Raw genomic sequence first — 24,615 nt, 5'->3', positions numbered from 1 at the left:
CGTGACGTTGGAAGATTTACCGCCAAATCTTGTTATGTTTATTTTTGTCGTTCAGGTGAGTCAGGTAGCTTTTAATATAAGTGAACAAATGGCGCTTTCTAAAAACGCCATAAAACGCTAAGCAAGGAAAGATGCCTGGACGAGAATAATCCACGTGACAGAAGAGTTCCACTGTAATATTTTCCATATGTGCGCATTTATTATAAAAACTATCCGCTTGGGAAACACCCGCTTCCCACTTTTCACACTAGCGCAAATCTAGACGGTGAGATCTTCGATAGGCGACATGCCTGTCCAGCTGAAACTTCTATTCACGACTCGATGTAGACCGCTTTATTTCTCCCTGTAGAGATTTCTGACGGACTATGATGAAGCTCGTGAGTGTTATTGTTGTGCTCTTGCTGCTGTTGTGCTCCATCACCAGCTGGGGTAAGTGCGCGTTTACTGATGCAGTTAAGAAATGCAGCTGAACGCTTTTCTTTACGTTTCATAATACTTCTCATTTCACACATATTTGGGAGTTGTTAATGGAAATGAAGTTTCTAGACTTTGCCAGATCGCTGCTTGACACTACAAACTAAGAAATTTGTTTTATGACGTGATAATGTAATCTAAAGAGGAGTCGTATGTACGTTTTATGTTTATTTATTGTGACCATTGATTGTGACGTGTAATTAACCCTTATGTACTGTTGGGGATGTTTCATTCGCTCCCAATGGTGAATTTGTGTCTTCATTTGGCCATAACTATTTCTGTGTTTCAGATAGCAGAATGATTTTTGGTGACAAATCTTATTTTAACACACATTTTGAGAAAATGCTTTGGTTAAAAAAAATCAACGATACACATTTGGGTAAATTTACTACCATTTTGGCATGTTAGGGATAAAAACATCCAAGTTAAAAGTGCATCGAATAAATAATTCTTTCTTTTTTTGGCATAAATCTGTTAATCAACCTCAGTTCTGATCAAAACTACTAAAAGATTACAGGATTTTAACTCTTTAATTGGCAAATTCATAAATTATGTCACTTTTTTGATAGTAGTTTATTTTGTCATTTATTTCATTTAACTACCATGAAACATGGTAGATCCTGTTGTATTTATGTTACTTTAATTTATTTTTGGTAATCTTTATTTATTTGTTGATTCATTTATTTATTCTTATATTTTATAATGAATTTTCTTTCAGTTGTTTCTATAATGATAGCCTCTAAAGTGTGTCTAATAATTAAGGTTGATCATGAACTTTTTCTGTTAACTGCGATTTTATTTATTTATTTTTCAATATAATAGAGAAAACAATTATTATCCACAAGTATTAAATGCAAAGTGATGTATTTTTAAAGGGTTTTCATTATTATTATTATTTCCGATGTTTTGAATCCATTTGTATTATGATCTTTTTGTTTTAATTAGTGCATTCTGCGTATTTGATATTTCTAATTATTTTTTGTGAATCTTTTAATGTATTTGTGGATTACAATTTATTTATTGATTGTACAATTTCAAATTAACTAACTATTTGTATTTTTTTTTTATTTAGTTTAGATTTGTCTATTTTATTTATTGTGAGACTAATTATTCTCCCATAGAAACCCTGATAAAATGTAGCTTCACTGCAATGTAAGTCACCTTATATTTAAAACAGTTAAAAAACCTCTGCCAGATGCATGGATGTAATGCAATTTAAGTATGGCTGGGGAAAGAAAGCCACCATTAAGCCCTAAAAACCACTTTTCTGCAAGCATCTGCCTGTGTATCTACATCCAGGTAAGAAGATGCGCTGGTGTGCTGTATCAGAGGCAGAGCAGAAGAAGTGTGCAGAACTGGCCAAAGCTCTTGTCGCTGTCCTTCCACCTGCAGCAGTCACTGCGTTCGCTCGTCTGTCATGTGTGAAAGCTTACAGCACCGCAGACTGCATTAATAAGATAAGGGTTGGTTACGTGACACTGATTACACTAAAAAACTAATCTGTTAACACAAATTAACCCCTGCAGTATAAATATTTGAATGCTTGTTTAAACGACTTTATTTCTTGAAGTTTATTTGGGGAATAACTTATTTTTTTTTATGTTCAATCCACTTAAATTTGAAAAAAACAATTTAGTTAACTTAATCGATTTGTGTTTGGACAATCTAAAGGAATTGTGTGGAACCCAGCATTTTTCACAGTGTTCTATTTCCCTTCTCATCAGGATAATAAAGCTGACCTGGTGACCCTGGACGCCGGAGAGGTTTATTCTGCTGTCAAACAGTTTGGGCTCACAGTAGTTGCAAAGGAAATCTACAGAGATGGTATGATTGAAAACCTTGTTCTTTGTGCATGTGTGGTTGATTTTCAGTGGTGAAAAGAAACAAATTATAAATACTCAAAATACTGTAATGGCGAAGTGTTTCTTAGATAATGTAATTTACTATTAGTTCTACTATTTAGTTACTTATTTTTAATGCTGTATCAGTACTTTTACTCCACTACTTTAACCTGCAGTCACTACTTTATTTTTGCTTGTCTGTGGGGATTGGCTAAGGTAGACAAATCAATCTTGTGATTCAAGTCCAATTAAATCACACTTCAATCAATAGAAAATAAATCCCAACATACTGAACAACCTCAAGACATGGGCGCTTTATAAATGCAGCAAACCCTCCGGAAGTATTCAAAGTGTCCAAGAAGATCTTTACAGACAATAACCCAGAGACTGTTAAGACTGCATGTCACTGATGGGAAGATGACGGATGTTTACTGTATAATGACTTAAATCAGCAAATGGCCTTAAAAAATCACTAAATGCACTACAGAATGTTACTTTTACACACACACTAAAGATGTAACGGTATAAAAATTTCACAATACGGTAATACCTAGGTGTGAATGGCACGGTACGGTATTTATTGAATCATTTAAAGGAAAAACAAAACTATTGAAGAGAAAAGTGCTAGAATGTTCAGGTTTCCTCAACACTGAACAGATCAATGACATTCAAACAGGAAATTAAATAATAATTTATTTTTAATAACAAAAAATATTAAACCATGTAAAAAGAAACACCACTCGAAAGGACAAGCCATGAGTGAGATAGAGGTCTCTTGGTGGTACAAGTCAATGTCTCCATCAATCTGAGCAGTGTGCTGTGTTCTGCTGTCCCCTTGACTAAAAGAATCCCCATCATGTTAGTCGTATTCCCCGACTTGTATTTCAGCACAGTCTGGCAGTGCCTGCATACCCTTTTTTCTGTCACCTTTTCTTCTTTCTTTTCAGAGAGAAACTGAAATGCTTCCACACATGTGATTTAAAACCCGCTTTAGGTTCGACCATTTTTAGCTCTTTTTCTTTGCCACTACTAGCAGCACCCTCCATTTCTGCATTACTGGATCTGTAGAGACAACAGACCGCAAAGGATGATGGCCACGCCTGGGCTGATGAAAATTGTAGTTTCCGCTACCTCCCATTCGCTCCATTCGCCTGAGCAAACTTTTCACCAAAAGACCTATGATTTTATTGAGTCACAACCACGGTAATATTGAAAGAAATTGCTATTGCGGTATGACAGTATTTACAATATCGTTACATCCCTATCACACACACATCAACTTTTCACAGTGTAATACTCAATACTCTCTAGTCTTGAGTACTTTTGAAAGGTCTGAAAGGTTTTTACTCAATCTTTGAGTAATATTTACAACTGATTTTTAACTCTACTTGCGCTACATTTTTGGGTAAGTAATGGTACTTTTACATGAGTAGGATTTTTCAGTACTCTTTCCACCACTGATCATTTTATTATTGCAGGTCCATTTAATGACCAAGGTCATTATTTCTGTCAGTTTTGAAGTTTTAAATATTTGTCACTCATTGTCATGGATCTCCAATTGTTACATTATATATTGTGATTTGTGATTTCTTGTTATGATCATGTATTATAATCAACATATTTAACTTTTTGTTTTGTTGTAAAAAGGCCATTTTTATAATTTTACCAAATTAAATTAAAGTAAATTGTATTAAAGTGTCCATAAATCTTACATCAATTCTATTTCTGTACCATAGTATATTTTGACTTTAGATTGGTGTAATAATCTCCCATAACTATGTAAGATACAGGGAATACGTTACTTTGACTTGCTGATAATATTTAAAGCATGAAAAGGCATGTCTGCTCTTTCTAAGAAAATCTTTTGTCCTATTGAGCTATTAATTTAAAACATCAAATCTGCACAATTTCATAAGACTTTATCACTGACCAGACTGTGGGTTGTTTAAAAGTATTACAGTCATAATTTCATAAGTGCCATGTGTTTTAATTTACTGTGAAAAGTTGGACTTTTTTGGTTTAGAAGTGTAAAATTGTCAATTATGTTACCATTATTAACATAACATAGTTTAAAATTATTTTCGTAAAAGTTAAAAAATAACTATGTTGTGTTTGGCAGTCACTGAGTTATTAAAATTATATAAGAAAATATTGTAAATTAGATTATAATCACAACCCATAATAAGATACTAGTAACCAACTGGATATTGAAAAGAATTTCTTTTAGTGAAGTTTTTTTTTTTTTCTCGATGTCAGAATTATAAACCCTCCTTTAATTGTTTTTTTTTCTTTCTTTCTTTCTTTCTTTCTTTCTTTCTTTCTTTCTTTCTTTCTTTCTTTCTTTCTTTCTTTCTTTCTTTCTTTCTTTCTTTCTTTTTTAAATATTTGCCAAATGATGTTTAGAGTGTGTCTGATAATATTTTTTCTTCTGGAGAGTCTTATTTGTTTTATTTTGGCTAAAAAAAAGCAGTTTTTAATTTTTTAAACACCATTTTAGCCCCATTAAGCTATATTTTTTATAGTCTACAGAACAAACCATCGTTATACAATAACTTGCCTAATTACCTTAACCAGCCTAATTAACCTAGTTAACCTTTAAATGTCACTTTAATAGTATAGAAGTTTCTTGAAAAATATCAAGTAAAATATAATTTACTGTCATCATGGCAAAGATAAAAATAAATCAGTTATAAAAATGAGTTATTAAAACTATTATGCTTAGAAATCTTCTTTCTTTTAAACAGAAATTGGGGTGAAAAATGAACAGGAGGCTAATAATTCAGGGGGCTAATAATTCTGATTTCAACTGTATGTCCAACTGTAGAATAAGTAATATGCTAAGACCAGCACTAACATGAAGATCTTCCTCTCCTCCATCGGTCAGGTGGCTGTATTCTTGCAGTTGCTGTGGTCAGGAACAACAGTTCTTTAGACATGCGTTCTCTGCAGGGCAGTAGGAGCTGTCACAGTGGAGCTCGCTGGACTGCAGGCTGGAGTCTGCCTTTGGGACACTTACTGTCTCGAAACCTTCTGCCCTGGGCTGAGGATGAGCCCATCAGTCAGGGTGAGAAATCCAATCGCATATAATGTACTAGTGCAAGTATTAACCAAAATAATACAAAAAATTAAACAAGAAAATGTTTTTGTCAATTAGTAACAGCTGCTATAAGATAAAAAATTTAGATATAGCATGAACAATTTTATTAGAAATGTTAGCTTGGCAACTACCTGGAATAATAAAAAATTTAAGTTGTTCAAATCTAAATAAAATGGGTGTGTACAGTATATATATTTATACACAAATCTATGGTGTATATAATAGTGTATTATTCATTTTCTTTTCGGCTTAGTCCCTTTATTAATCAGGGGTCGCCACAGAGGAATGAACTGCCAACTTATCCAGCACATGTTTTACGCAGCGAACTACTGTCTGCCCCAACTCAACACTGGGAAGCACTCATACACTTTTGCATTCACACATACACTACAGCCAGTTAAGCTTATCCAATTCACCTATAGCGTCTTTGAACTGGGTGAAACCGGAGCAATCAGAGGAAACCCACGCCAACACAGGGAGAACATGCAAACTCCACAGAGAAATGCTAACTGAATCAGCCGGGGCTCGAACCAGCAATCATAATGTTGAAAAAAATGAATACATTTTGCAGTTTTTTGGTTTTGCTAAAAAAAATACAAGTGTTAAAAATAACGTAACAGTCCAGCAAATATTGCTCATAGCTCTTCTGAAGCAGATAATAATCCTAAACATCCTAATTAAACATAATTATACATATAAATGTCAATTAAGATCACCTGCAGCGCTAGAATGGCGTCAATTTGAAGTGTTTTCCCACATTTATTGGCTGTTGTTTATTTATATCCATTCATTTGGTAATTTGGATCAAAACCTACCAAGTATTCTGTCATGTTCTTCCAATCTAAACTAACAAAGAGTTCAAAAATATGTATATAGCAATGTTCCAGTGCTCACATTTTGACTGTTTTGTCAGCGGTCAGTGCTTTCTTCAATGCTAGCTGTGTTCCTGGAGCAACTACAATGGCAGCAAACCTTTGTTCCTTATGCAAAGGCCAAAGGTCTTACATTCGTCAGAAGAACTTCCACTGTGAGACGTCTCACAGCGAACCATTCTATCACAACCAAGGAGCACTCAGGTGAAAATACACACACACACACACACACACACTCACAAGTATTAGTGTGTCGCTGCCAAATTGCCTTGAGCGCCTTACATTGTGATTCTGTTTTTCTTAGATGTTTGCAGTCAGGAGCTGGAGATATTGCTTTTGTGGATCACACAGCTCTGGACGGCATTGATGGTTACACCTTTCACATTTTTTTTACAGAATTGTACATGCAGGCTCTACAAACAACAGCATTTACACTAGTGGTTAGATTCTATATGACTCTTTGTTTCCCTCATCAGAGAGGGAGAAGGATGAGCTGCGCCTGCTGTGTACAGATGGGTCTCTGGCTCCGCTCAGCAGCTTTAGGACGTGTAATCTTGGACGAGGTCCTGGAGGCGGTGTGGTCACACGGATGAACATAAGGAAAATTGCTCGAAAGTTCTTGGTTGCTGCCCAGGTATGATTTATATTTAAAGTTGAAATTCACTATTAATAATTAAAATGATCAGTCTGTCAGATGAATCAGAGCCGAAGTCAGAGATTCAATTAAAAAAGAACGTTTACTAGAGATAGTTTGCAGTTTTATCAGCCGAAGCCAGCTTCCTCACTCACATTGAGTTCATAGGCCGCTCTGCTTACAATCTGAAAACATCAATTATAGTCTTACATAACAACATTAACTGTCAGGTATTTTAACCTGATTGGTTTAAACACAGATAATAAAAATATTTTATTTTACTTTTTTGTCAAAAAACCTATTTGTGTAAAAAGCCCATTTACAAAATGAAATAAAAATAAATCTTATTGCAATGAAATATCAAATCTATTATATCAATTCTATAACTCTACTATAGTATATTTTAGCTTTAAATTGGTGTTTGCCTTTTCCTTATCGATAACATTTGTAGCACCAAAAGGCACGTGTGCTTTCTCTAAAAATATTTTGTTCTTATGAGCTATTGATTTAAAAAGTCAAAAGTGTCGACACCAACAGCCTGGTGGTCAAGTGTGCCGACACATAGCACCATGGTGCTCACGGTCACCCAAGTTCAATTCCTGATTGAGGTCATATGCTGATCCTTTCCCTCTCTCTGCTCCCAATGGTTTCTTGTCTGTCCTCCACTATCCTATCCCAATAAAAGGTGAGAAACCCGTTAAAAATAATTATTTAAAAAAAGTAAAAACTGCACAATACCATAAGGAACACAGACTTCATCACTGACCACTGTGGTTTATTTCACAGCATTTTAGTCTTAATTTCAATAGTGTGTTCCTAATTTATCTTGGCAAGTTGAATTTTTTTGTTAAAAAGTGTAAAATTGTTAATTAAGTTACCACTATTAATGTAACACTGACAATAGATTATGTTTTTCAGAAAATGTAAAAAAGGAAGTAACTTGTGTGTGGCAATCACTGAGTTATTAAAATTATATAAATAAGATATCAAATAAGGTACTGGGAAAAAAGTTAGTCTTTTTTTCCCTTTTTCATTTAAATAGACTTTGATTTGTGTGTGCGTGTACTATATCAATGTTTCAAGCATACAAAGGTAAGACAGCCACTTCAGAGCTGACCCCAGACCTGTGAAATTATCCAAAAATGAATAGAATCCACACAAAATACAATCTGTTTCTTACCCAAGGTACTATCTGCATCCAAACCGGCAGCGTACATACAAAGGAATTAAGTTTAAAAGATTTAACACAGAAAATGGCAAATAACTCAAGAAACAGTTGTTTCCAATTCTTCAAATGTCCAGGTCCACTCAAGAGATCTCCATGACCTCTGACCTGGCTGAGTTTCCTGAGGAAACAAATCATTTGGCATACACAAAAAGCAATTACACGCATATTATTCCAGTTTTACTCTGAAGTGGGATGACACTAAGGTCATCATTTAATCGAGGCTCTTAAACATGAAACTTTATTAATAATCATAAGGACATGAGAAAAGATGTGTGTTACTCCATCCTGCAGCGGACATCCATCTGAAAACTCACGCCATAAACATGTACACCAAGTATGATAACTATAACTTTAACATTAAATAATGTTTAAAAAATATTTCTAAACATAAACAGCAGAGTCAAAACTATAAGGATAATGGCACAGAGAAACATTCCAGTTACATTTTGTTGATCTTTATAAAGTTATTGCTGCAGCTATAATTCACCTTACAACCAACTCACAATTCACCTTATAAACAACTGACTATTTAGGAGAAGGTTCATTCTTTTTTTTTTTCCTTCTTCAAAAGACAATATTTAGAAAAATGTTGAATATTTAGACCATTGACCTCACTATTTGAACAGCATACAAATTTCAAAAACATCTTCCTTTTTGTTCTGAAGAAGAAATAAAGTGAGAATAACAACTATCAGAACTTAAATTTTTGGACAAACTGTTATTTTAATTAAAACTGGTGGCTCTGTCAGTCTAGAGTTGATCTCAAGCTGCTGAAGATGTTCTTTAATGATCTTATTGGTGTTGTGGCTTGGAACACTGATAAGATTTCACTATGTAATGAGCAAAGCACTTAATAGCTTTTTCTGTGTTTTCTTTTGAAGATGTCTTTTGGTTGGAGGGGAAGGGAGCGTCGGCGTTTCCAGCTGTTTGAATCTGCATCCTTTGGTGGGAGTGACCTTCTCTTCAGAGATGTGACGGAGAAATTATCTGTTCTGATGGAGGATATGGATATGAGCCAGGTTCTGGGACTCGACTATGTGGCCTTGCTCAAGGGTCTTGGACATGAAGGTAAAAGACTGCTTCTGTAATGACTAATCTTGTGAATGATTAGCTCAGACTTTAATTTGTACATGTGTCTTCCTTGCTTTTTATCATGTTGGGATCACATGTCCCCACAATTATAGCAATACCAGTTCTTTTTTTTTTTAGTTTGCAGGAAAATTTTTTTGGTCTCGATGATAAAAACAGCACACAAATAATACACTACCTGACAAAAGTGTTGTCGCCAATCCTAGTTTTTGGAACAACAAATCATAACTTGACTTCTAGTTGATCATTTGGTGGTTTATATGAAAGGCGAAGGACTCTAGATTATGCTTATTCTACCAAAATAAAATATGATCATGCTTTGATTTTTAACTATTTAATTAGGACGGTAAGATCTGAGTTTGCTTAGACAAAAAGTCTTGTCGCTTAACAGAAATAATGTACAGTATAAAATATAAAGTCATTGTGCAGTGGAAAAATAATTAATATTGTGTAGGACTCCCATGAGCTTGGAGGACTGCATCCATACATCCCTGCAATGACTCAAATCACTTATTAATAAAGTCATCTGGAATAGCAAAGAAAGCGTTCTTGCAGGACTCCCAGAGTTCATCAAGATCCTTTAGATTCATCTTCATTGCCTCCACCTCCATCTTACCCAAGCATGCTCAATGTTCATGTATGGTGACTGGGCTGGCCAATCCTGGAGCGCCTTGTCCTTCTTTGCTTTCAGGAACATTGATGTGGAGGCTGAAAAATGAGAAGGAGTGCTATCCTATCCTGCTGAAGATATGGCCCTCTCCTGTGGTTTGTAATGTAATGGGCAGCATAAATGTCTTGATACCTCAGGCTGTTGATGTTGCCATCTCTGCAGATCTCTCGCACACCCCCATACTGAATGTAACCCCAAACCATGATTTTTCCTTCACCAAACTTGACTGATACTGTGAGAATCTTGGGTTCATGCAGGTTCCAGTAGGTCTTCTGCAGTATTTGTGATGATTGGGATGCAGTTCAACAGATTCATCAGATAAATCTACCTTCTGCCACTTTTCCAAACAATCAACTAGAAGTCAAGTTATTATTTGTTACTCTTACAACTAGGATTGACAACAAGACTGTACGTCTTTTTCAAGTTGAATTCAACATACACCAAAGTACAGTAGAACTATCGTCACCAAATGCACTCCCTTATACATGCCTTAAACCTCCAACCCATAGTGCAACAAGTAAACCATGAATAAAATTCAACAACAACAAAAAACATAGAAGGTGATATCTAAGCATTTTGTTCTGTTATACCCAAGTAATAAATAAATCTGCCACGGTATTTAACAAATAAAACTTGACGCTATTTCAAACTAAATGCAATTGTTTTCAATGGCGTGTAGGAAGATTCAAATCATACAGAATCAAGTATGTTGAAAATGCAGAAGTACAGAATGTTTTTGTGTGGGTTGATTTAGGGGAAGGGTTGTGGGAAGATTATACAGAATATACAGCGTGTACAGTATAAAAATCATTAGTTCTGTGTCTGTGTGTGTATATGTGTGATTAGGTAGTTCGCTGGAGGACAGTGTGGTGAGGTGGTGCTGTATAAGTCACGCCGAACAGAAGAAATGTGAGCAGTGGGCTATTAGTATAAAATCAGACCCTCTGGTGTGTGTAAAAGCCTCATCTATGAGTGACTGCATTGAGAAGATCAAGGTCCAGTAAGACAATTTTCCCGCAATTGTGATTTAGGTTTAAATAAATATTTTATTTATTGATCAATGTACAATCATTTTTATTATTATTGTACTATTATTAATAGACTTTTCAAAACGTGTACTTGTTTTATTTCAGTTAATTGCCAAGTCATTTTTTGTTTCCATCAGTATTTTAGCTAGTATTTATATTTTACTATTATACTTCAATGATTATTTTTCACTTTTAATTAACAATACCAGCACTGGTGTTTGTCTCGGTGTCGGCCATAGATATATACATGTAGATATATGTGCATATATCTATGAGTAGAACTACTAGAACAGAATCGGTTGTTGATTTTCACAGAGGGATGAAGTGGATGCCGTGTCTCTGGACGCCACTCATGCTTTTATAGCTGGAAAATGCGGCCTTGTCCCTGTTGTGACTGAATATTATGGTATGTAAAGCATCCACTGTCATATTCACTCATGTTTTCAAGCTCACTTCACTCGGATTTGCTTTTGTCTTGTTCATTTAGGAGAGAAATGTGAGACTTCTGTAGGAGCTGGAGGCCATTTTGAAAGTAACGGTAATAAGGAAAATCATTATAAAATGGTCTTAGCATAAAGGGCACGTCTTGATTACCACGTCACTACCGTTCATTCTTATTTCTGCAGAATTGCCGCCAGTGTACGGTGTGGCAGTTGTGCGTCGGTCAAGCAAGAGTTTATTTTTTGGAAGTCTGGCCGACAGACGCTCCTGCCACGGTCACATGTACAGTCCTGCAGGCTGGGTTTTACCTGTAAGACACACACTTAGCACAGAACACAACAACAGCGCTCCCTGTGAGCCCAATAAAGGTACTACATGCTATTTTCCTCTTGGCATATAGAACTACACAACTGCTTGAATGTCCATTGCAGACATTCTGACCATGAATACTAGACTGTACCGAATGTGATTTGAAACTTCTACTGATAAAGTTTTGGAATTGTGTAAGAGCTACTGTCTCAAAAGGTTTGCACCAGCAAGTGTTAAAATGTGATTTTTAAAAGTCTAAATGCTAGCAGACATGGATTGAAGCAGAATATTTTGGTAGATAAAACATGTTGTGAGTTTCAGAAATTATTTTTGTCTCTTTTCACTATATTTGTTCGTCAACACTCTTTAATGTATGCCACTCTTTTCTCAGTGTACTCTGAGGTGTTTTGGAAAGGCTGTTTGCCTGGGGGTCAGGGTAATCTGTGTAAGGTGTGTATGGGTGGAACTGAGGAAGCTGCCACGAAACGTTGTGCTGACAACCATAATGAGCGCTACTACGGCAACATGGGTGCATTAAGGTGAGGATTTGAACTCGATGAAGATCAAATAAAACATTGTACTACATATACTTGACTGTTTTTATTTCATTACGAAGGAACAGTGCACATCTAACAACCTTTCTCAAGAAAGTTAATGTACCCAAATTAGCCCAAAGCTAGTTTTCACTGAGACTCCCTTTGCCAGAAGTTATAGGCCTAAAAATGTTAATTGTAGCAATATATAGGATTATTTTTTATTGGTAGTACCACATTGCTTAAACCAAAACGCTCTTCAGGGCTTATATTGTCTTTCACTCCAGGTGCCTGGTTGGAGACCCAACTGGGAAAAGTTTTGGAGATGTGGCCTTTATGGAGCACCACAATCTAGAAAGCAACATTGAACGTAGGATATAATCTCTCTCTCTTTCTTTTTTTGGTAGGTTTAAATATGTTCAGAGAAAACGTTTTAAATTTTAACTCCTTCAATTTTATTATTTAATTGGCAGTTTTCTTTAATTCTGTTAAAATCAAGAATTCATCTTGAGTTTTCATTATTCCAAACCTTTGATCTTCCGTGTTTTGACCTCCCCCCCCCTTGTATACATATTCTTCTCTTTTTTTCTATTTTTAAGTACTTTTTATTTAGATAATGTATTGATGGGGGATGCAGTGGCGCAGTAGGTAGTGCTGTTGCCTCACAGCAAGAAGGTCGCTGGTTTGAACCTCGGCTCAGTTGGCGTTTCTGTGTGGAGTTTGCATGTTCTCCCTGCATTCGAGTGGGTTTTTTCCGGGTGCTCGGTTTCCCCCACAGTCCAAAGACATGCGGTACAGGTGAATTGGGTAGGCTAAATTGTCCGTAGTGTATAAGTGTGTGTGTGAATGTGTGTGTGGATGTTTCCCAGGGATTGATTGCGGCTGGAAGAGCATCCAACGCTGCGTAAAAATGTGCTGGATAAGTTGGCGGTTCATTCCGCTGTTGCGACCCCGGATTAATAAAGGGACTAAGCCGACAAGAAAATGATTGAATGGATGTATTGATATTTGTAAAAAAAAATCTATCAAATCTCTTTTTCTCTTTTTCTCTCATCAATGACTATAAAGTTTTCAAAATTTTTATTACTGTTTCTTTTTCAAATATCTCATTTGAGTTGTATATGCTGTGATTCAGAATATGTAACTCATTAAATATGCTTTTGTAACACACCAGTCACTACTGCACCCATCCCATTCTGAGCTAGGGTCGAATCAGCGATTCTTCACATGGAGGTTGTTTGCTCTAACAAGGAGGCTAAAGTCTGTGCCTCTAGCATCTGTCTCTAGAGCACTTTTTCAGGTTCAGTGAAGTGAGGTTTGCCTGTATAGCACTTCGCTAGCTGGCCTCCGTTTACTCACTCCCATCCCAGATGAGCCCCCACATGTAACCAACCAGTCTCTCCTTTTAGAATAACTCTGAATAGGACAAAAGCAGTCATTTTAGAAGTGCACAACACAAAAACGTTGTATACTTCATTAGACTAACTGGGAATTTACATATTTACCAGAGTTCCTGCTCTTTTTGAAAGTACTTTAAAGTACTTGAATTTCAAACATATAGAAGGCCTGGAAAGTACTTAAAAACAAACACAGGTCCTTAAAGGTTCTGAATTAATTTTGTTTATGGTTTTATTTCAACAATTGTACTAAATTGTTAAAAACAGAAGAAAGAAACTGAGAATTTCTTAAATTAAAGATATTACATTTAAATCTGAGATCACTTAAATTGTAAGTAAAATGTTAAGTAGGGCGACACGGTAAAGAAGGTCGACAGCAAGAAGGTCACTGGTTCGAGTCCCATCTGGGTCAGTTAGCTGTGTGGAGTTTGCTTGTTCTCCCTGTTTTGGTGTGAGTTTCCTCCAGGTGCTCCGATTTCCCCCACAGTCCAAAGACATGCCCTATAGGTGATTGATTGGACTAAATTGGCTGTAGTGTTTGTGTGTTCGGGTGTCTCCACTGGCTTGCAACTGGAAGGGCATCCATTGTGTAAAACATATGCTGAATAAGTTGGAGGGTTATTCCGCTATGGCGACCTCTGGTGAATAAAGGGACTAAGCGGAAGGAAAACGAACAAATGAATGGATGAAATGTTAAGTACATTAATAACTTTCAAGTCACTCCATATGCTGGGATTAGACAAAGGTGCTTGATTAGATATGAATGGTGCTTTAAAATTAGTCCTTGAAACTCCTTAAATGAGCTTTTTATGAATGTGTGGGAACCCTGGTTTACATATTGTTGTTATTTTGTTGCTTTGATTATTTCTGTTGTCTTTATTTTTAATTCACTGTTGATAAAAGCATCTGCAAAATGATTGATTGTAAATGTAAATGTATGATTCTCATATATATATATATATATATATATATATATATATATATATATATATATATGTGTATATGTATATATATATATATATATATATGTGTATATGTATATGTGTGTGTGTGTGTGTGTGTGTGTGTGTGTGTGATGTGTTTGATGCACAGGTCTGAACACCAGTGGCTGGGCAGAAGGTTGGGTCACTTGGGACTTTGAGTTACTCTGCAGCGATGGCAGTCGGGCTCCTTTGTCGCAATGGAAGAGCTGTAATTTAGGCGCAGTCCCTCCAAATATTGTTATGACACGACCTGTTCTTACCGCTCGCATTTATGACCTCTTAATGAAGTCACAGGTCTGCACATCCAAATCACAATCAATAAACTGATCACTGAGTCTTGTCGAATCTGAGCACTGATGTGTTTTGCACTATAGGATACCACAGAGGCTCGCCCTGATTCTGGGTTTCATCTGTTTGAGTCTCAGCAGTACGGAGAGAGTGACCTGCTTTTTAAAGATGTTACAAAGTGTCTAGTTCACACCAGTCACATGGACTACCGGACCATACTGGGAAATGAGTTCTGTTCACAGGCGGAGAGCATCTTCAACTGCACACACTCCAGTAAGAACACATGGAAACTTTGTTATATGATTACAGCATACCGGTCATTTATTTGCATTTGTTTTTATGTTAGGATTATTGCTGGATATGTAAATATGTTTGATTAAAAAATTAGACAGAAGTATTTTATTTGAATTATTAATTGTGCAAATTCATAATTAGGACTACTGTTTACATTTTTTGACAGATATCCTACAGTTCTGCAATCAAGATGTATGCAGCATATTCTAATCAATCTAGATGAAATAACATATATATATATATATATATATATATATATATATATATATATATATATATATATATATATATATACTGTTAAAAAGCAGCATGGGTCATGTTTTGTATTTTATGTATCTCTCATGACATAAAATAAAATATAATTGGATTATATATATGCGAGTTCAGTTATATTTAAGAGTTTATCTGCTGAGAGAGCACCGTTGGAGCTGTTTCAACCTGCCAGAACGAGTTCATGTTCGCGATACTACATTTCCCATCATGCAACTGTGAAACGTCAAAACGGAAGTTCAGTTGATGACCGCCGCTGCTGCTACTGTACTAATGGTTACGAAATAGAAGACTTGAGCTGCGTCCCAAATGGCACACTATACACTATGCACTCATGCACTATGTACTTATGCACTTACACACTCAACAGGATAGTATATGTATGTAGTGTCGTCCCAAATGGCACACTAATGTTTTTTTTACTAAGCGGAAATTCAAACCGTTTCCCTGATGACGTTTGACGGTTGCCAAATCATTGAAGTAAACGGCCGAATTATCAAATAATACTTGCCGTGAGTGTTGCCGCAATCACTATCGGGAGGAGCTATAATCACTCTCGTAAAAGAATTTTGCTTTCACCATCCAAATTAAATAAAATTATTCAACATGTGCGTCCGATAGCTCCGCCCCTTCCGCTACGTAAGCAAACCTGCGGTCGTTGAGTGCGTGAAGTGTCCATCATTACACACTTCATTTTAGCGGCTGAATGAGTGCATCATCCGGGTAATTAAAGTGCACTTATTATTTTTAGAGTTTTCAGTGTGGACACACTACTTACACTATTTATACTACAAAATGGCGTAGAATAGTGCATAAGTATGCGATTTGGGACGCAGCTTTGGTTTCGAGGATATTATCAAAACAGGTAAGTTATTGAATTAACGAAAGTTAATTAGTTGAAGACATGAGGTAAGTGTTAATAAAAATATTGAGGCACAATGTCGATGTTGTTGTCTTAGCCTAAAGTTCTATGTCATGTAATTAAAGTAAGCGTTATAAAATGAGTTTGGTAACATCACATCTAACTTACTTTAAAAGTTTTACTCTGTACAAACAGCCTGTGAAGGTTACAAACCTGAAGTAATTTACGTTAGGTCACCTTATTGTTTAACAATCACTTGTTTAGTAAGTTAATGCTATACAGTAGGTCTGCATGATATTGGAAATGTGATATTGCACATTTTTATTTTACTGCGATAAATATTGCAATATGAATACATAAGATACTTGAATAGCTGAATTGGTTTTCTGGGGAATCTGACAATATTCGGGTTACAGAATTTATATAAAAACTTAGATCAAGTAAAAAAAAAAAAAAAATATATATATATATATATATATATATATATATATATATATATATATATATATATATATATATTAACTTTTAAAGAAATAAGGCAAACTTAAGCTAAATTATCTGCCAGTTAAGTAAAATAATCTTGTTTTTGCTTTAAAAGGTAGATATTTATTTTGGACCAAAAACAAGACAAACATTCAAAGTACGTTAAATAAATTTTTTTTATTTTATTTTGCATAAATTGTATAAATTCCATATAAATACAGTAATTTAATATAATTTTTATTCAATCCAGACTTAACATTGTATATCTTGAATGCGACTATTGCAGATGCACACACTGCAACATCGATGCTGAAACAATATATTGTGCAGCCCTAATATGCAGTGAATTCCATACACTTGAAGCCTTGCGCCTTAAACCTTCAAATGATGTATTATTGAATTATTGTTGATAAAAGTTGTCAGATATTTTGCTGCAAAGGGGCGCAATTGTTGTTAATTACTTCCTTGCATTTAAAAGGTACGGAAGCCTTAAAATATTACAGATAAATTAATACATTTTATTTTATTTAGGTAATATTTTGATTACTATTTAGAATTTTGAGTATATTTTATAATACTACGATACTGTGATGTTTTCTATTGCTGTATTTGTATTTTTTCAGCAATATTTCACATTACAGAAGAGTAAAAGCTTGATTATATTTTTATTGTAAATGTTGCTATTTACGTGTGGCATGTCATTTTTTTTATTCATTTTGGAATTCAAATAATATTTTTGCAGTCTTGTCGGATTGTTTTTGACCTTAAAGTTGCCACATAACTTTTTATAACCTTTCAATATATCCAAATCATTTGGTCCATTGTCTTATCTAATCTGTCAAAAGTCACCAAGTGTCCATTCAGATCAAGCAAACAAAATAAAGTAACAGTTTTCCATCGGCCCAGTGGCATATGCAATACAAACCACTTTCTAAATTTCATTGCATAGTTAACAAACCATTTTGCCTGACATTAATTTGATGTTAATATACTGTAGTTTGCTTTTATCTGCTGCTGAGTGAACAGGTCTGTAGATGCTGTTGTCATGCAGATACCTGCCTCCTCCTGTGGCAGTGGGAAGATGTGCTTCTACAATACAAGCTGGTGTACAACAGTTCGTTCCTGCAAGTGGCTCCTTTGACTCCAGTGCTTTGGAACAGCTCCAGCCCTTTATATCACAGGCTTCTCGTCTGTTTGTAATAAGCGGTGCCGGACTCTCCACTGAATCGGGTATTCCAGACTACAGGTCAGAGGGAGTGGGACTGTACGCACGGACTAACAGACGGCCTATGCAGCACTCTGAGTTTGTGCGCAGTGAGAAATCCAGGCAGAGGTACTGGGCGCGAAATTATGTGGGGTGGCCACAGTTTTCTTCGCACCAGCCTAACTCAGCCCATCTCGCATTACGGGACTGGGAAGAAAAGGGAAAACTGCACTGGCTTGTGACTCAGAATGTAGATGCCTTGCATTTAAAGGCTGGACAACAGAGACTGACTGAACTGCATGGATCTACCCATAGGTAAGACGGTTAAAAGATAAAATCAATCTTTGATTCTGTGGAGTTTTATACAGTGTAAAATAACAAATTACAAAAACTCAGATTACTGTAATTGAGTAGTTTTTCTCAGGAATTGTTATTTAGTGAGTAGTTTTAAAATTGTGTACTTTTACTTTCACCTGAGTACATTTTTAGTGCCGTATCAGTACTTTTACTCCACTCTTTCCTTCAACCAGCAGTCACTACTTTTTTCCCTGTCTATAGGAATTGGCTTAGTAGAAAAATCAATCTTGTAATTTCTGTCCAATCAAATCGCACATAGAAGGTAAATCGTATCATACTGAACTACCTGAAGACATGGGCGCTTTATAAAAGCAGCAAACCATTTGGAAGCATTAAAAGTGTCCAAGAAGATGTCCTTTAACAAAAACTAAATGCACTACAGAATGTTACGTTTACACATTCCTACACAAATTGCATGTAAACGCATTAGCCTTTCACAGTGTAAAATCATTACTCTTGAGTACTTTTAAGGGCTTCTTTTACTTCTTTAAGGTCTACTTTTTACTCATACTATAAGTAATATTTACAACTGATTCTTTTACTCTCATTACAGTTTGGGCAAGTAATAGTACTTTTTCTATCACTGCTGGGTACTGATTGTTTCGATGAATAGCTTTATCACAATAAAGAAGGAAATAACAGAATAATTAATCCAACTTCAATAAATATGATCCATACAATTATTTTTACTACTAAAAATACTACTAAAGTGCTATTTTTTTAGCTTAAAGGGTTAGTTCACCCAAGAATTTATATTTTGTTATTAATTACTGACGCTCATGTCCCATGAGACCATCTATCTCATAACACAAATGAAGATAATTTAGATGAAATCCTAGAGCTTTCTGACCCTTCATAAAAAGAAACAATACAGAGATGTTTAAAGTGCAGAAAAGAAACCAAAATGTTGTCAAAACGCTCTGTGTGATTCAGTGGTTCGACTGTAATCATACAAAAATACAAGTGCACTTTTGTTTGTCAAACAAACTGTAAAAATGACTTTGTCTGTGTTTTTCTTGTCAGGTCTTGGTGTGCATTTACACACAGAGTTAGCAGCGCAACACCCAAGGGTCGTAATTCCCAATATAAACATGCACCTTAATCTGACATGTTAGGCAAAGTTAAACAAAGACGTTTTTATGTTGTTGTTTTTTTTTTAACTTCATATAATTGAAGTCGCATAAACCATTTTATCAATGTTATTTTTTATTTTTTTAGACTTTGAAAGTCTCAGAACTGTTGCTGTCTTAGAGAGCTCTCATGTTTCATCTAAAATATCTTAACATGTGTTCTAAAGATAAGTGAAGATCTCATGGGATTGGAACAACATAAAAGCAATGAATTGATAACAGAATTTTCATTTTTGGGTGAACTGACCCTTTAAAGTCCCTTCAATTACTGTTTAAAGTTTTCAGTTATAGCTGTAAAACAGCTCTGTAGAAGACAGTAATGTCATCATTTAAATTAATGTTGACTCAGTTATAGTATCAATTTTGCAAAATCTACATTCAAAACCATCTTAATGGTGCAAAATTCATCAATTTTGAACCTTAAAGAAGTTTGATTCAGTGTTGATGCAGTCCATTCGATTCAGATTCAAAACAGTCAGTCATGCAAAGATGTGTGAAATGTTATTCAGCTCCTGTCAGTGCTGATTTAATTCAGTGTGAATGTTATAAAATTCATTAATAATGAATAATATTGAGCTCAAGTCAATGTTGATTCGGTTTATATTTAACAGTGTCAATGTTGCAAAAGAGAGTCATTGATTTAATTCTCATGTCCTGAATATAAAACAGTGGCAACATTAAATGGAATTTTAATTGTTCATCTTGACTGAATATTGATTTAATTCACTTGATTCAATGCATCACATTCTATAGATGTTGATATTGCAAAATTTGTCAACATTATTGATATGATTATAGAGTAAAGTCAGAGCTCTGTGTGTCTGTCCACTGATGTTTCTCCTGCTGGTAGGGTTGTGTGTTTGGACTGTGGTGAACTGACTCCTCGTGCTGAGCTTCAGAAGCGTTTCACAGCCCTGAACCCCGGCTGGGAAGCGACTGCATGTGCGGTGGCTCCAGATGGAGACGTGTTTCTGGAGGAGGAGCAGGTGCTGAACTTCAGAGTGCCTGCATGCAACGCTTGTGGTGGCGTTCTCAAACCCGAGGTCACCTTCTTTGGGGATGTAGTCAACCGGAATACAGTTCACTTTGTGCATAACAAGCTGGCCGAGTCTGATGCTGTGCTTGTTGCTGGATCTTCTCTTCAGGTTGGTAATGTTTCATTTTCACTTTGATCAGGAGTGCTCATTGCTATTTGCTGGTGTAATGATGTAATATACAGTTGAAGTCAACGCCCCCCTCCCCCCAGTATATTTTTATTACAGTTTTTGTTTAACAGAAAGATTTAAACATAATACTTTTAATAACTGATTTTTTTTTTTATCTCTGCCATGATGACAGTACATAATATTTTATAAGATATTTTTCGAAATACTAGTATTCAGCTTAAAGTGACGTTTAAAAACTAAGATTAACTAGATTAATTAGGCAAGTTATAGTAATTAGACAAGTCATTGTATAATGATGATTTGCTCTGTAGACAGTCTGAAAAAAATATTGCTTAAGAGGGCTAATAATATTGACCTTAAAATATATATATATTTTTTTTAATTAAAAACTGCTTTTATTCTAGCTGAAATAAAGCCAATAATACTTTCTCCAAAAGAAAAAATATTATAGGAAATACTGTAAAAAAATGTCTTGCACTGTTAAGCATCATTTGGGAAATATTTGAAAAACAAATTTCAGAGGATGGATAATAATTCTGACTTCAACTGGATGTGTTACATAATGATTTATTGTTAATCTTTAGTTTTTAAAATGGAATAATCATTTAACAGTAAATAAATTCAATTAATGCTGATCCTACTGTCGCATTTAAAGAAACGTGGGAGTGGGATCTGGGAGTTACTATGACAGAGGATCTGTGGGATAACACTTTAGCCCAGGTGCATTCCTCTTCATTTTGTGCTAGGCATGGATTGATGTAGTGTAATATATTGTTTAGAGCTCACTTAACCAATGCTCAGTTGGCTAATTTCTTTCCAGAAAGGAGCTCTGCTTGTAATCGTTGCAAATATTCTCCTGCTGACTTTTGGTCAGGTGTTTTTAATACATTCAATAAAGCCCTCAAAATCAATATACGTTGATCCTTTGCTAGCCATCTTTGGACTATCCCTTAGACCTATTTTGACAGTCCCTGACAGCAAGGTTGTTGCTTTTACCACAATTTTAGCCAGACGTGCCATAATTCTAAAGTGGAAACACCCCCCCACCTCTCCCACTCCAATGATAAGTGGATACAGGACAACTCATCACTGGGAAACACCCATACACACTCAATCACGCACACACACTACGGCCAGTTTAGCTTACCCAATTCACCTATACCACATGTCTTTAGACTGTGGAGGAAACCCACGCGAACATGTTGAGAGCTTTCAAACTAAACAGAAATGCCAACTGACCCAGCCAAGGCTCGAACCAGCGACCTTCTTGCTGTGAGGCGATTGTGTTACCCACTGTCGCCCACAAATGAAATATATTTAAAAAAAGGGAAATGCTATACAAAGTAGTTGGTTTAGGTATGTTTGACTAGAGTTAACTAGTTAATGAGTATCAAAACCTAAATAACATTAGACGTGACATAAATTAGGGCGACACAGTGGCTCAGTGGTTAACACTGTCGCCTCACAGCAACAAGGTCGCTGGTTCGAATTCTGGCTTGGTCAGTTAGCATTTCTGTGTGGAGTTTGCATGCTCTCGACATGTTTGCGTAGGTTTCCTCCGAGTGCTCCGGTTTGCCCCACAATACATGCAGTATAAGTGAATTGAATAAACTAAATTGGTCATAGTTTATGTGTCTACATGTTTTCCAGTACTGGGTTGCAGCTGAAAGGGCATCCGCTGTGTAAAACATATGCTGGATAAGTTGGCGGTTCGCACCACTGTGGCGACCCCTGATGAATAAAGGGAATAAAGCCGAAAAGAAAATGAATGAAATAACATAAATTACGTGAGAATTGCATCCTAAATCCAGTCATTTTCTTTTTATGTTATTTTAAAAGGAAAAGAAAAAAATGGAAATGTTACACAGTCAGATTAGTAAATTCATGTCTGTTTAAATAGGTTTAACTTGTTAATAATGTGATATATTATGACCTAGATAATGCAGATATTTATCTCTTCCAATTTTGGGAAAGTAAAGGCATCTGTTTTCCAATTCTTAAGGTGTTTTCTGGGTACCGATTTCTCCTCGCTGCTAGTGAAAGAAAACTCCCGATAGCCATTGTGAATATTGGAGCTACACGAGCTGACCATCTGACTGACATCAGGGTGAGTGCTCGATGTGGAGAAGTGCTGCCAGCCATTAAACTGTCCTGACAAACTCAAGCCATTAACATTAAATCCTCAAGATTACTGGAGTATATTTTGATTTGGTTCTAGGCTGCTTGCATAATATAACAGATTCCTACCTCAAGTTAAACCATTACTTCAAGTAGCTCTCTAAAAATCTAAAAATGATCAAGATTTTGGAGGTTAAAGTGTGATACAGAATACATCGCTTGCACTGAGTAAAGTTGAATATTTTATGTATTTATTACTTATGAAGTGGGTTCAGATCTGTTTTCTCATTTAAAATATTTCTGAAATGTAAAGAATACTCCTGATATAAATAAATATGGGAAACACTGATGATCATGTTGATATTTTAAATGATCTGAAGATGATGTGTTTTGACTTTATGTAATAATGACAGTTTCATTAAAGATGAATGACTATGATTATGTAATATTTATATGTTAGTGAATGAACCAGGATGGTTTTTTTTTTAATGTACTGGAACATAATAAAATTATTCATTATTTGTTGTGTCTGACACAAATAAAAATAAAGGTAAAGTAATTGTGTTGATAATTATAGCACTTTTCACAATACAAACAAAGCAGCAACTGTTGTCGTTAAAATATGTTAATGTATTCAAGTTACATTTAGATTACAACCAGATGATAATATAGTTTACTTTTTGGGATAGATAATCAAGCAGATATGCTATGTAGTTTTTATTGTCCCACTTGAGTATACTTTATGAATGCAGAATTTGTTGGATATACATCTAACTACATAATGATTACATACAGTTGAAACCAGAAGTTTACATACACTCTAAAAAAGGAACATAACCATTTTTTTTCAATGTCTGATGGTAAATCATACTAAATGTTTACTATTTTAGGTCCGTTAGGATTATCTAAATGATTTACATTTGCTAAATGCCAGAATAATGAGAGAATTTTTTTTTTGAGAATTTTTTTATTAATTTCTATACAGTCAAAAGTTTACTTACATTTCCTTGGTATTTTTTGAGCTTTGCTTTTAAACTATGACTTCAAATGTTTTGGGTATCCTTCCACAAGCTTCTCACAATAGTTTGAAGGAATTTTGGCCCATTCCTCCTGACAGAATTGGTGTAACTGAGTCAGATTTGTAGGCAGTCTTGCTCACACAAGCTTTTTTAACTCTGCCCACAAATTTTCTTTAGGATTGAGGTCAGGGCTTTGTGATGGCCACTCCAAAACATTCACTCTGTTGTCCTTAAAGCACATTTTTACTAATTTGGCAGTATGCTTAGGGTCGTGGTCTGTTTTGAAGACCCATTTTTGGCCAAGTTTTAATTTCCTGACTGGTGTCTTGAGATGTTGCTTCAGCATTTCTTCATAATATTCTTTCTTCATGATGCCATCTATGCTGTGAAGTGGACCAGTTCCTCCTGCAGCAAAACAGTCCCTAAACATGGTGCTTCCGCCCCATACTTCACAGTTGGCATGGTGTTCCTAGGCTTGTAAGCTTTCCCTTTGTAATCCAAATGTAACACCGGTCATTATGGCCAAACAGTTCAATCTTATTTCCATCAGACCCCAGGACATGTCTCCAAAAATTATTCTTTTTTCCCCAGTGTGATTTAGCAAGTTGTAATCTGGCTTTTTTTGTTGATTCTGGCTTGTTGATTTTTCCCATGTTGTCACACAAGTAAACAGTGTGTTTGAGGTTTTCCTTAAATACTATTCTACGGTTGTGCCTCTAATTAACTCACATGTTGCCAATTAGCCAATCGGAAACTTCCAAAACCTTGACCCCATCATCTGAGCTTTTTCAGAGGCATAATCTTATTGTATGTAAACTTGAATTTCAA

The 24,615-nt window shown here is 35.4% G+C and overlaps 2 protein-coding genes across 6 annotated transcripts; both read left to right on the top strand.

The window, feature by feature from the left end:
* The first annotated feature begins 1 nt into the window (after position 1).
* Positions 2–15,550, top strand: sxph (saxiphilin). The gene is given in 17 exon segments (NM_001114466.2): positions 2–429; positions 1,774–1,937; positions 2,199–2,298; positions 5,200–5,379; positions 6,326–6,488; positions 6,589–6,653; positions 6,761–6,918; positions 9,028–9,214; positions 10,752–10,900; positions 11,249–11,339; positions 11,421–11,471; positions 11,560–11,742; positions 12,075–12,222; positions 12,504–12,586; positions 14,706–14,890; positions 14,971–15,157; positions 15,345–15,550. Coding segments are annotated over 17 exon segments (2,202 nt in total). The 5' UTR covers positions 2–365; the 3' UTR covers positions 15,389–15,550.
* Positions 15,551–15,676: 126 nt separating this feature from the next.
* sirt4 (sirtuin 4) lies at positions 15,677–23,327 on the top strand. Of its 5 annotated transcripts, NM_001005988.1 has the most exon segments (5): positions 15,704–15,741; positions 16,287–16,313; positions 17,813–18,312; positions 20,335–20,629; positions 22,653–23,327. In NM_001005988.1, coding segments are annotated over 3 exon segments (933 nt in total). In that variant the 5' UTR covers positions 15,704–15,741; positions 16,287–16,313; positions 17,813–17,827; the 3' UTR covers positions 22,806–23,327.
* Positions 23,328–24,615: the final 1,288 nt, after the last annotated feature.

Source organism: Danio rerio, chromosome 6 (genome assembly GCF_052040795.2).
Source record: "Danio rerio strain M-AB ecotype USA chromosome 6, GRCz13ab, whole genome shotgun sequence".
Classification (NCBI taxonomy): Eukaryota; Metazoa; Chordata; class Actinopteri; order Cypriniformes; family Danionidae; genus Danio; species Danio rerio.
The sequence above is the reverse complement of the archived record's forward strand: the minus strand, read 5'-3'. Positions and strand labels throughout refer to the sequence as shown.

What these genes read in the sequence shown, in the direction of transcription:
- sirt4 (XM_087256129.1), top strand. Translation starts at nt 17,828, where the DNA reads ATGCTGTTGTCATGCAGATACCTGCCTCCTCCTGTGGCAGTGGGAAGA. An exon ending in CTGCATGGATCTACCCATAG is followed by an intron (nt 18,313 to 20,334) that starts GTAAGACGGTTA and finishes TCCTGCTGGTAG; the next exon opens with GGTTGTGTGTTTGGACTGTG. An exon ending in TTGCTGGATCTTCTCTTCAG is followed by an intron (nt 20,630 to 22,652) that starts GTTGGTAATGTT and finishes CCAATTCTTAAG; the next exon opens with GTGTTTTCTGGGTACCGATT.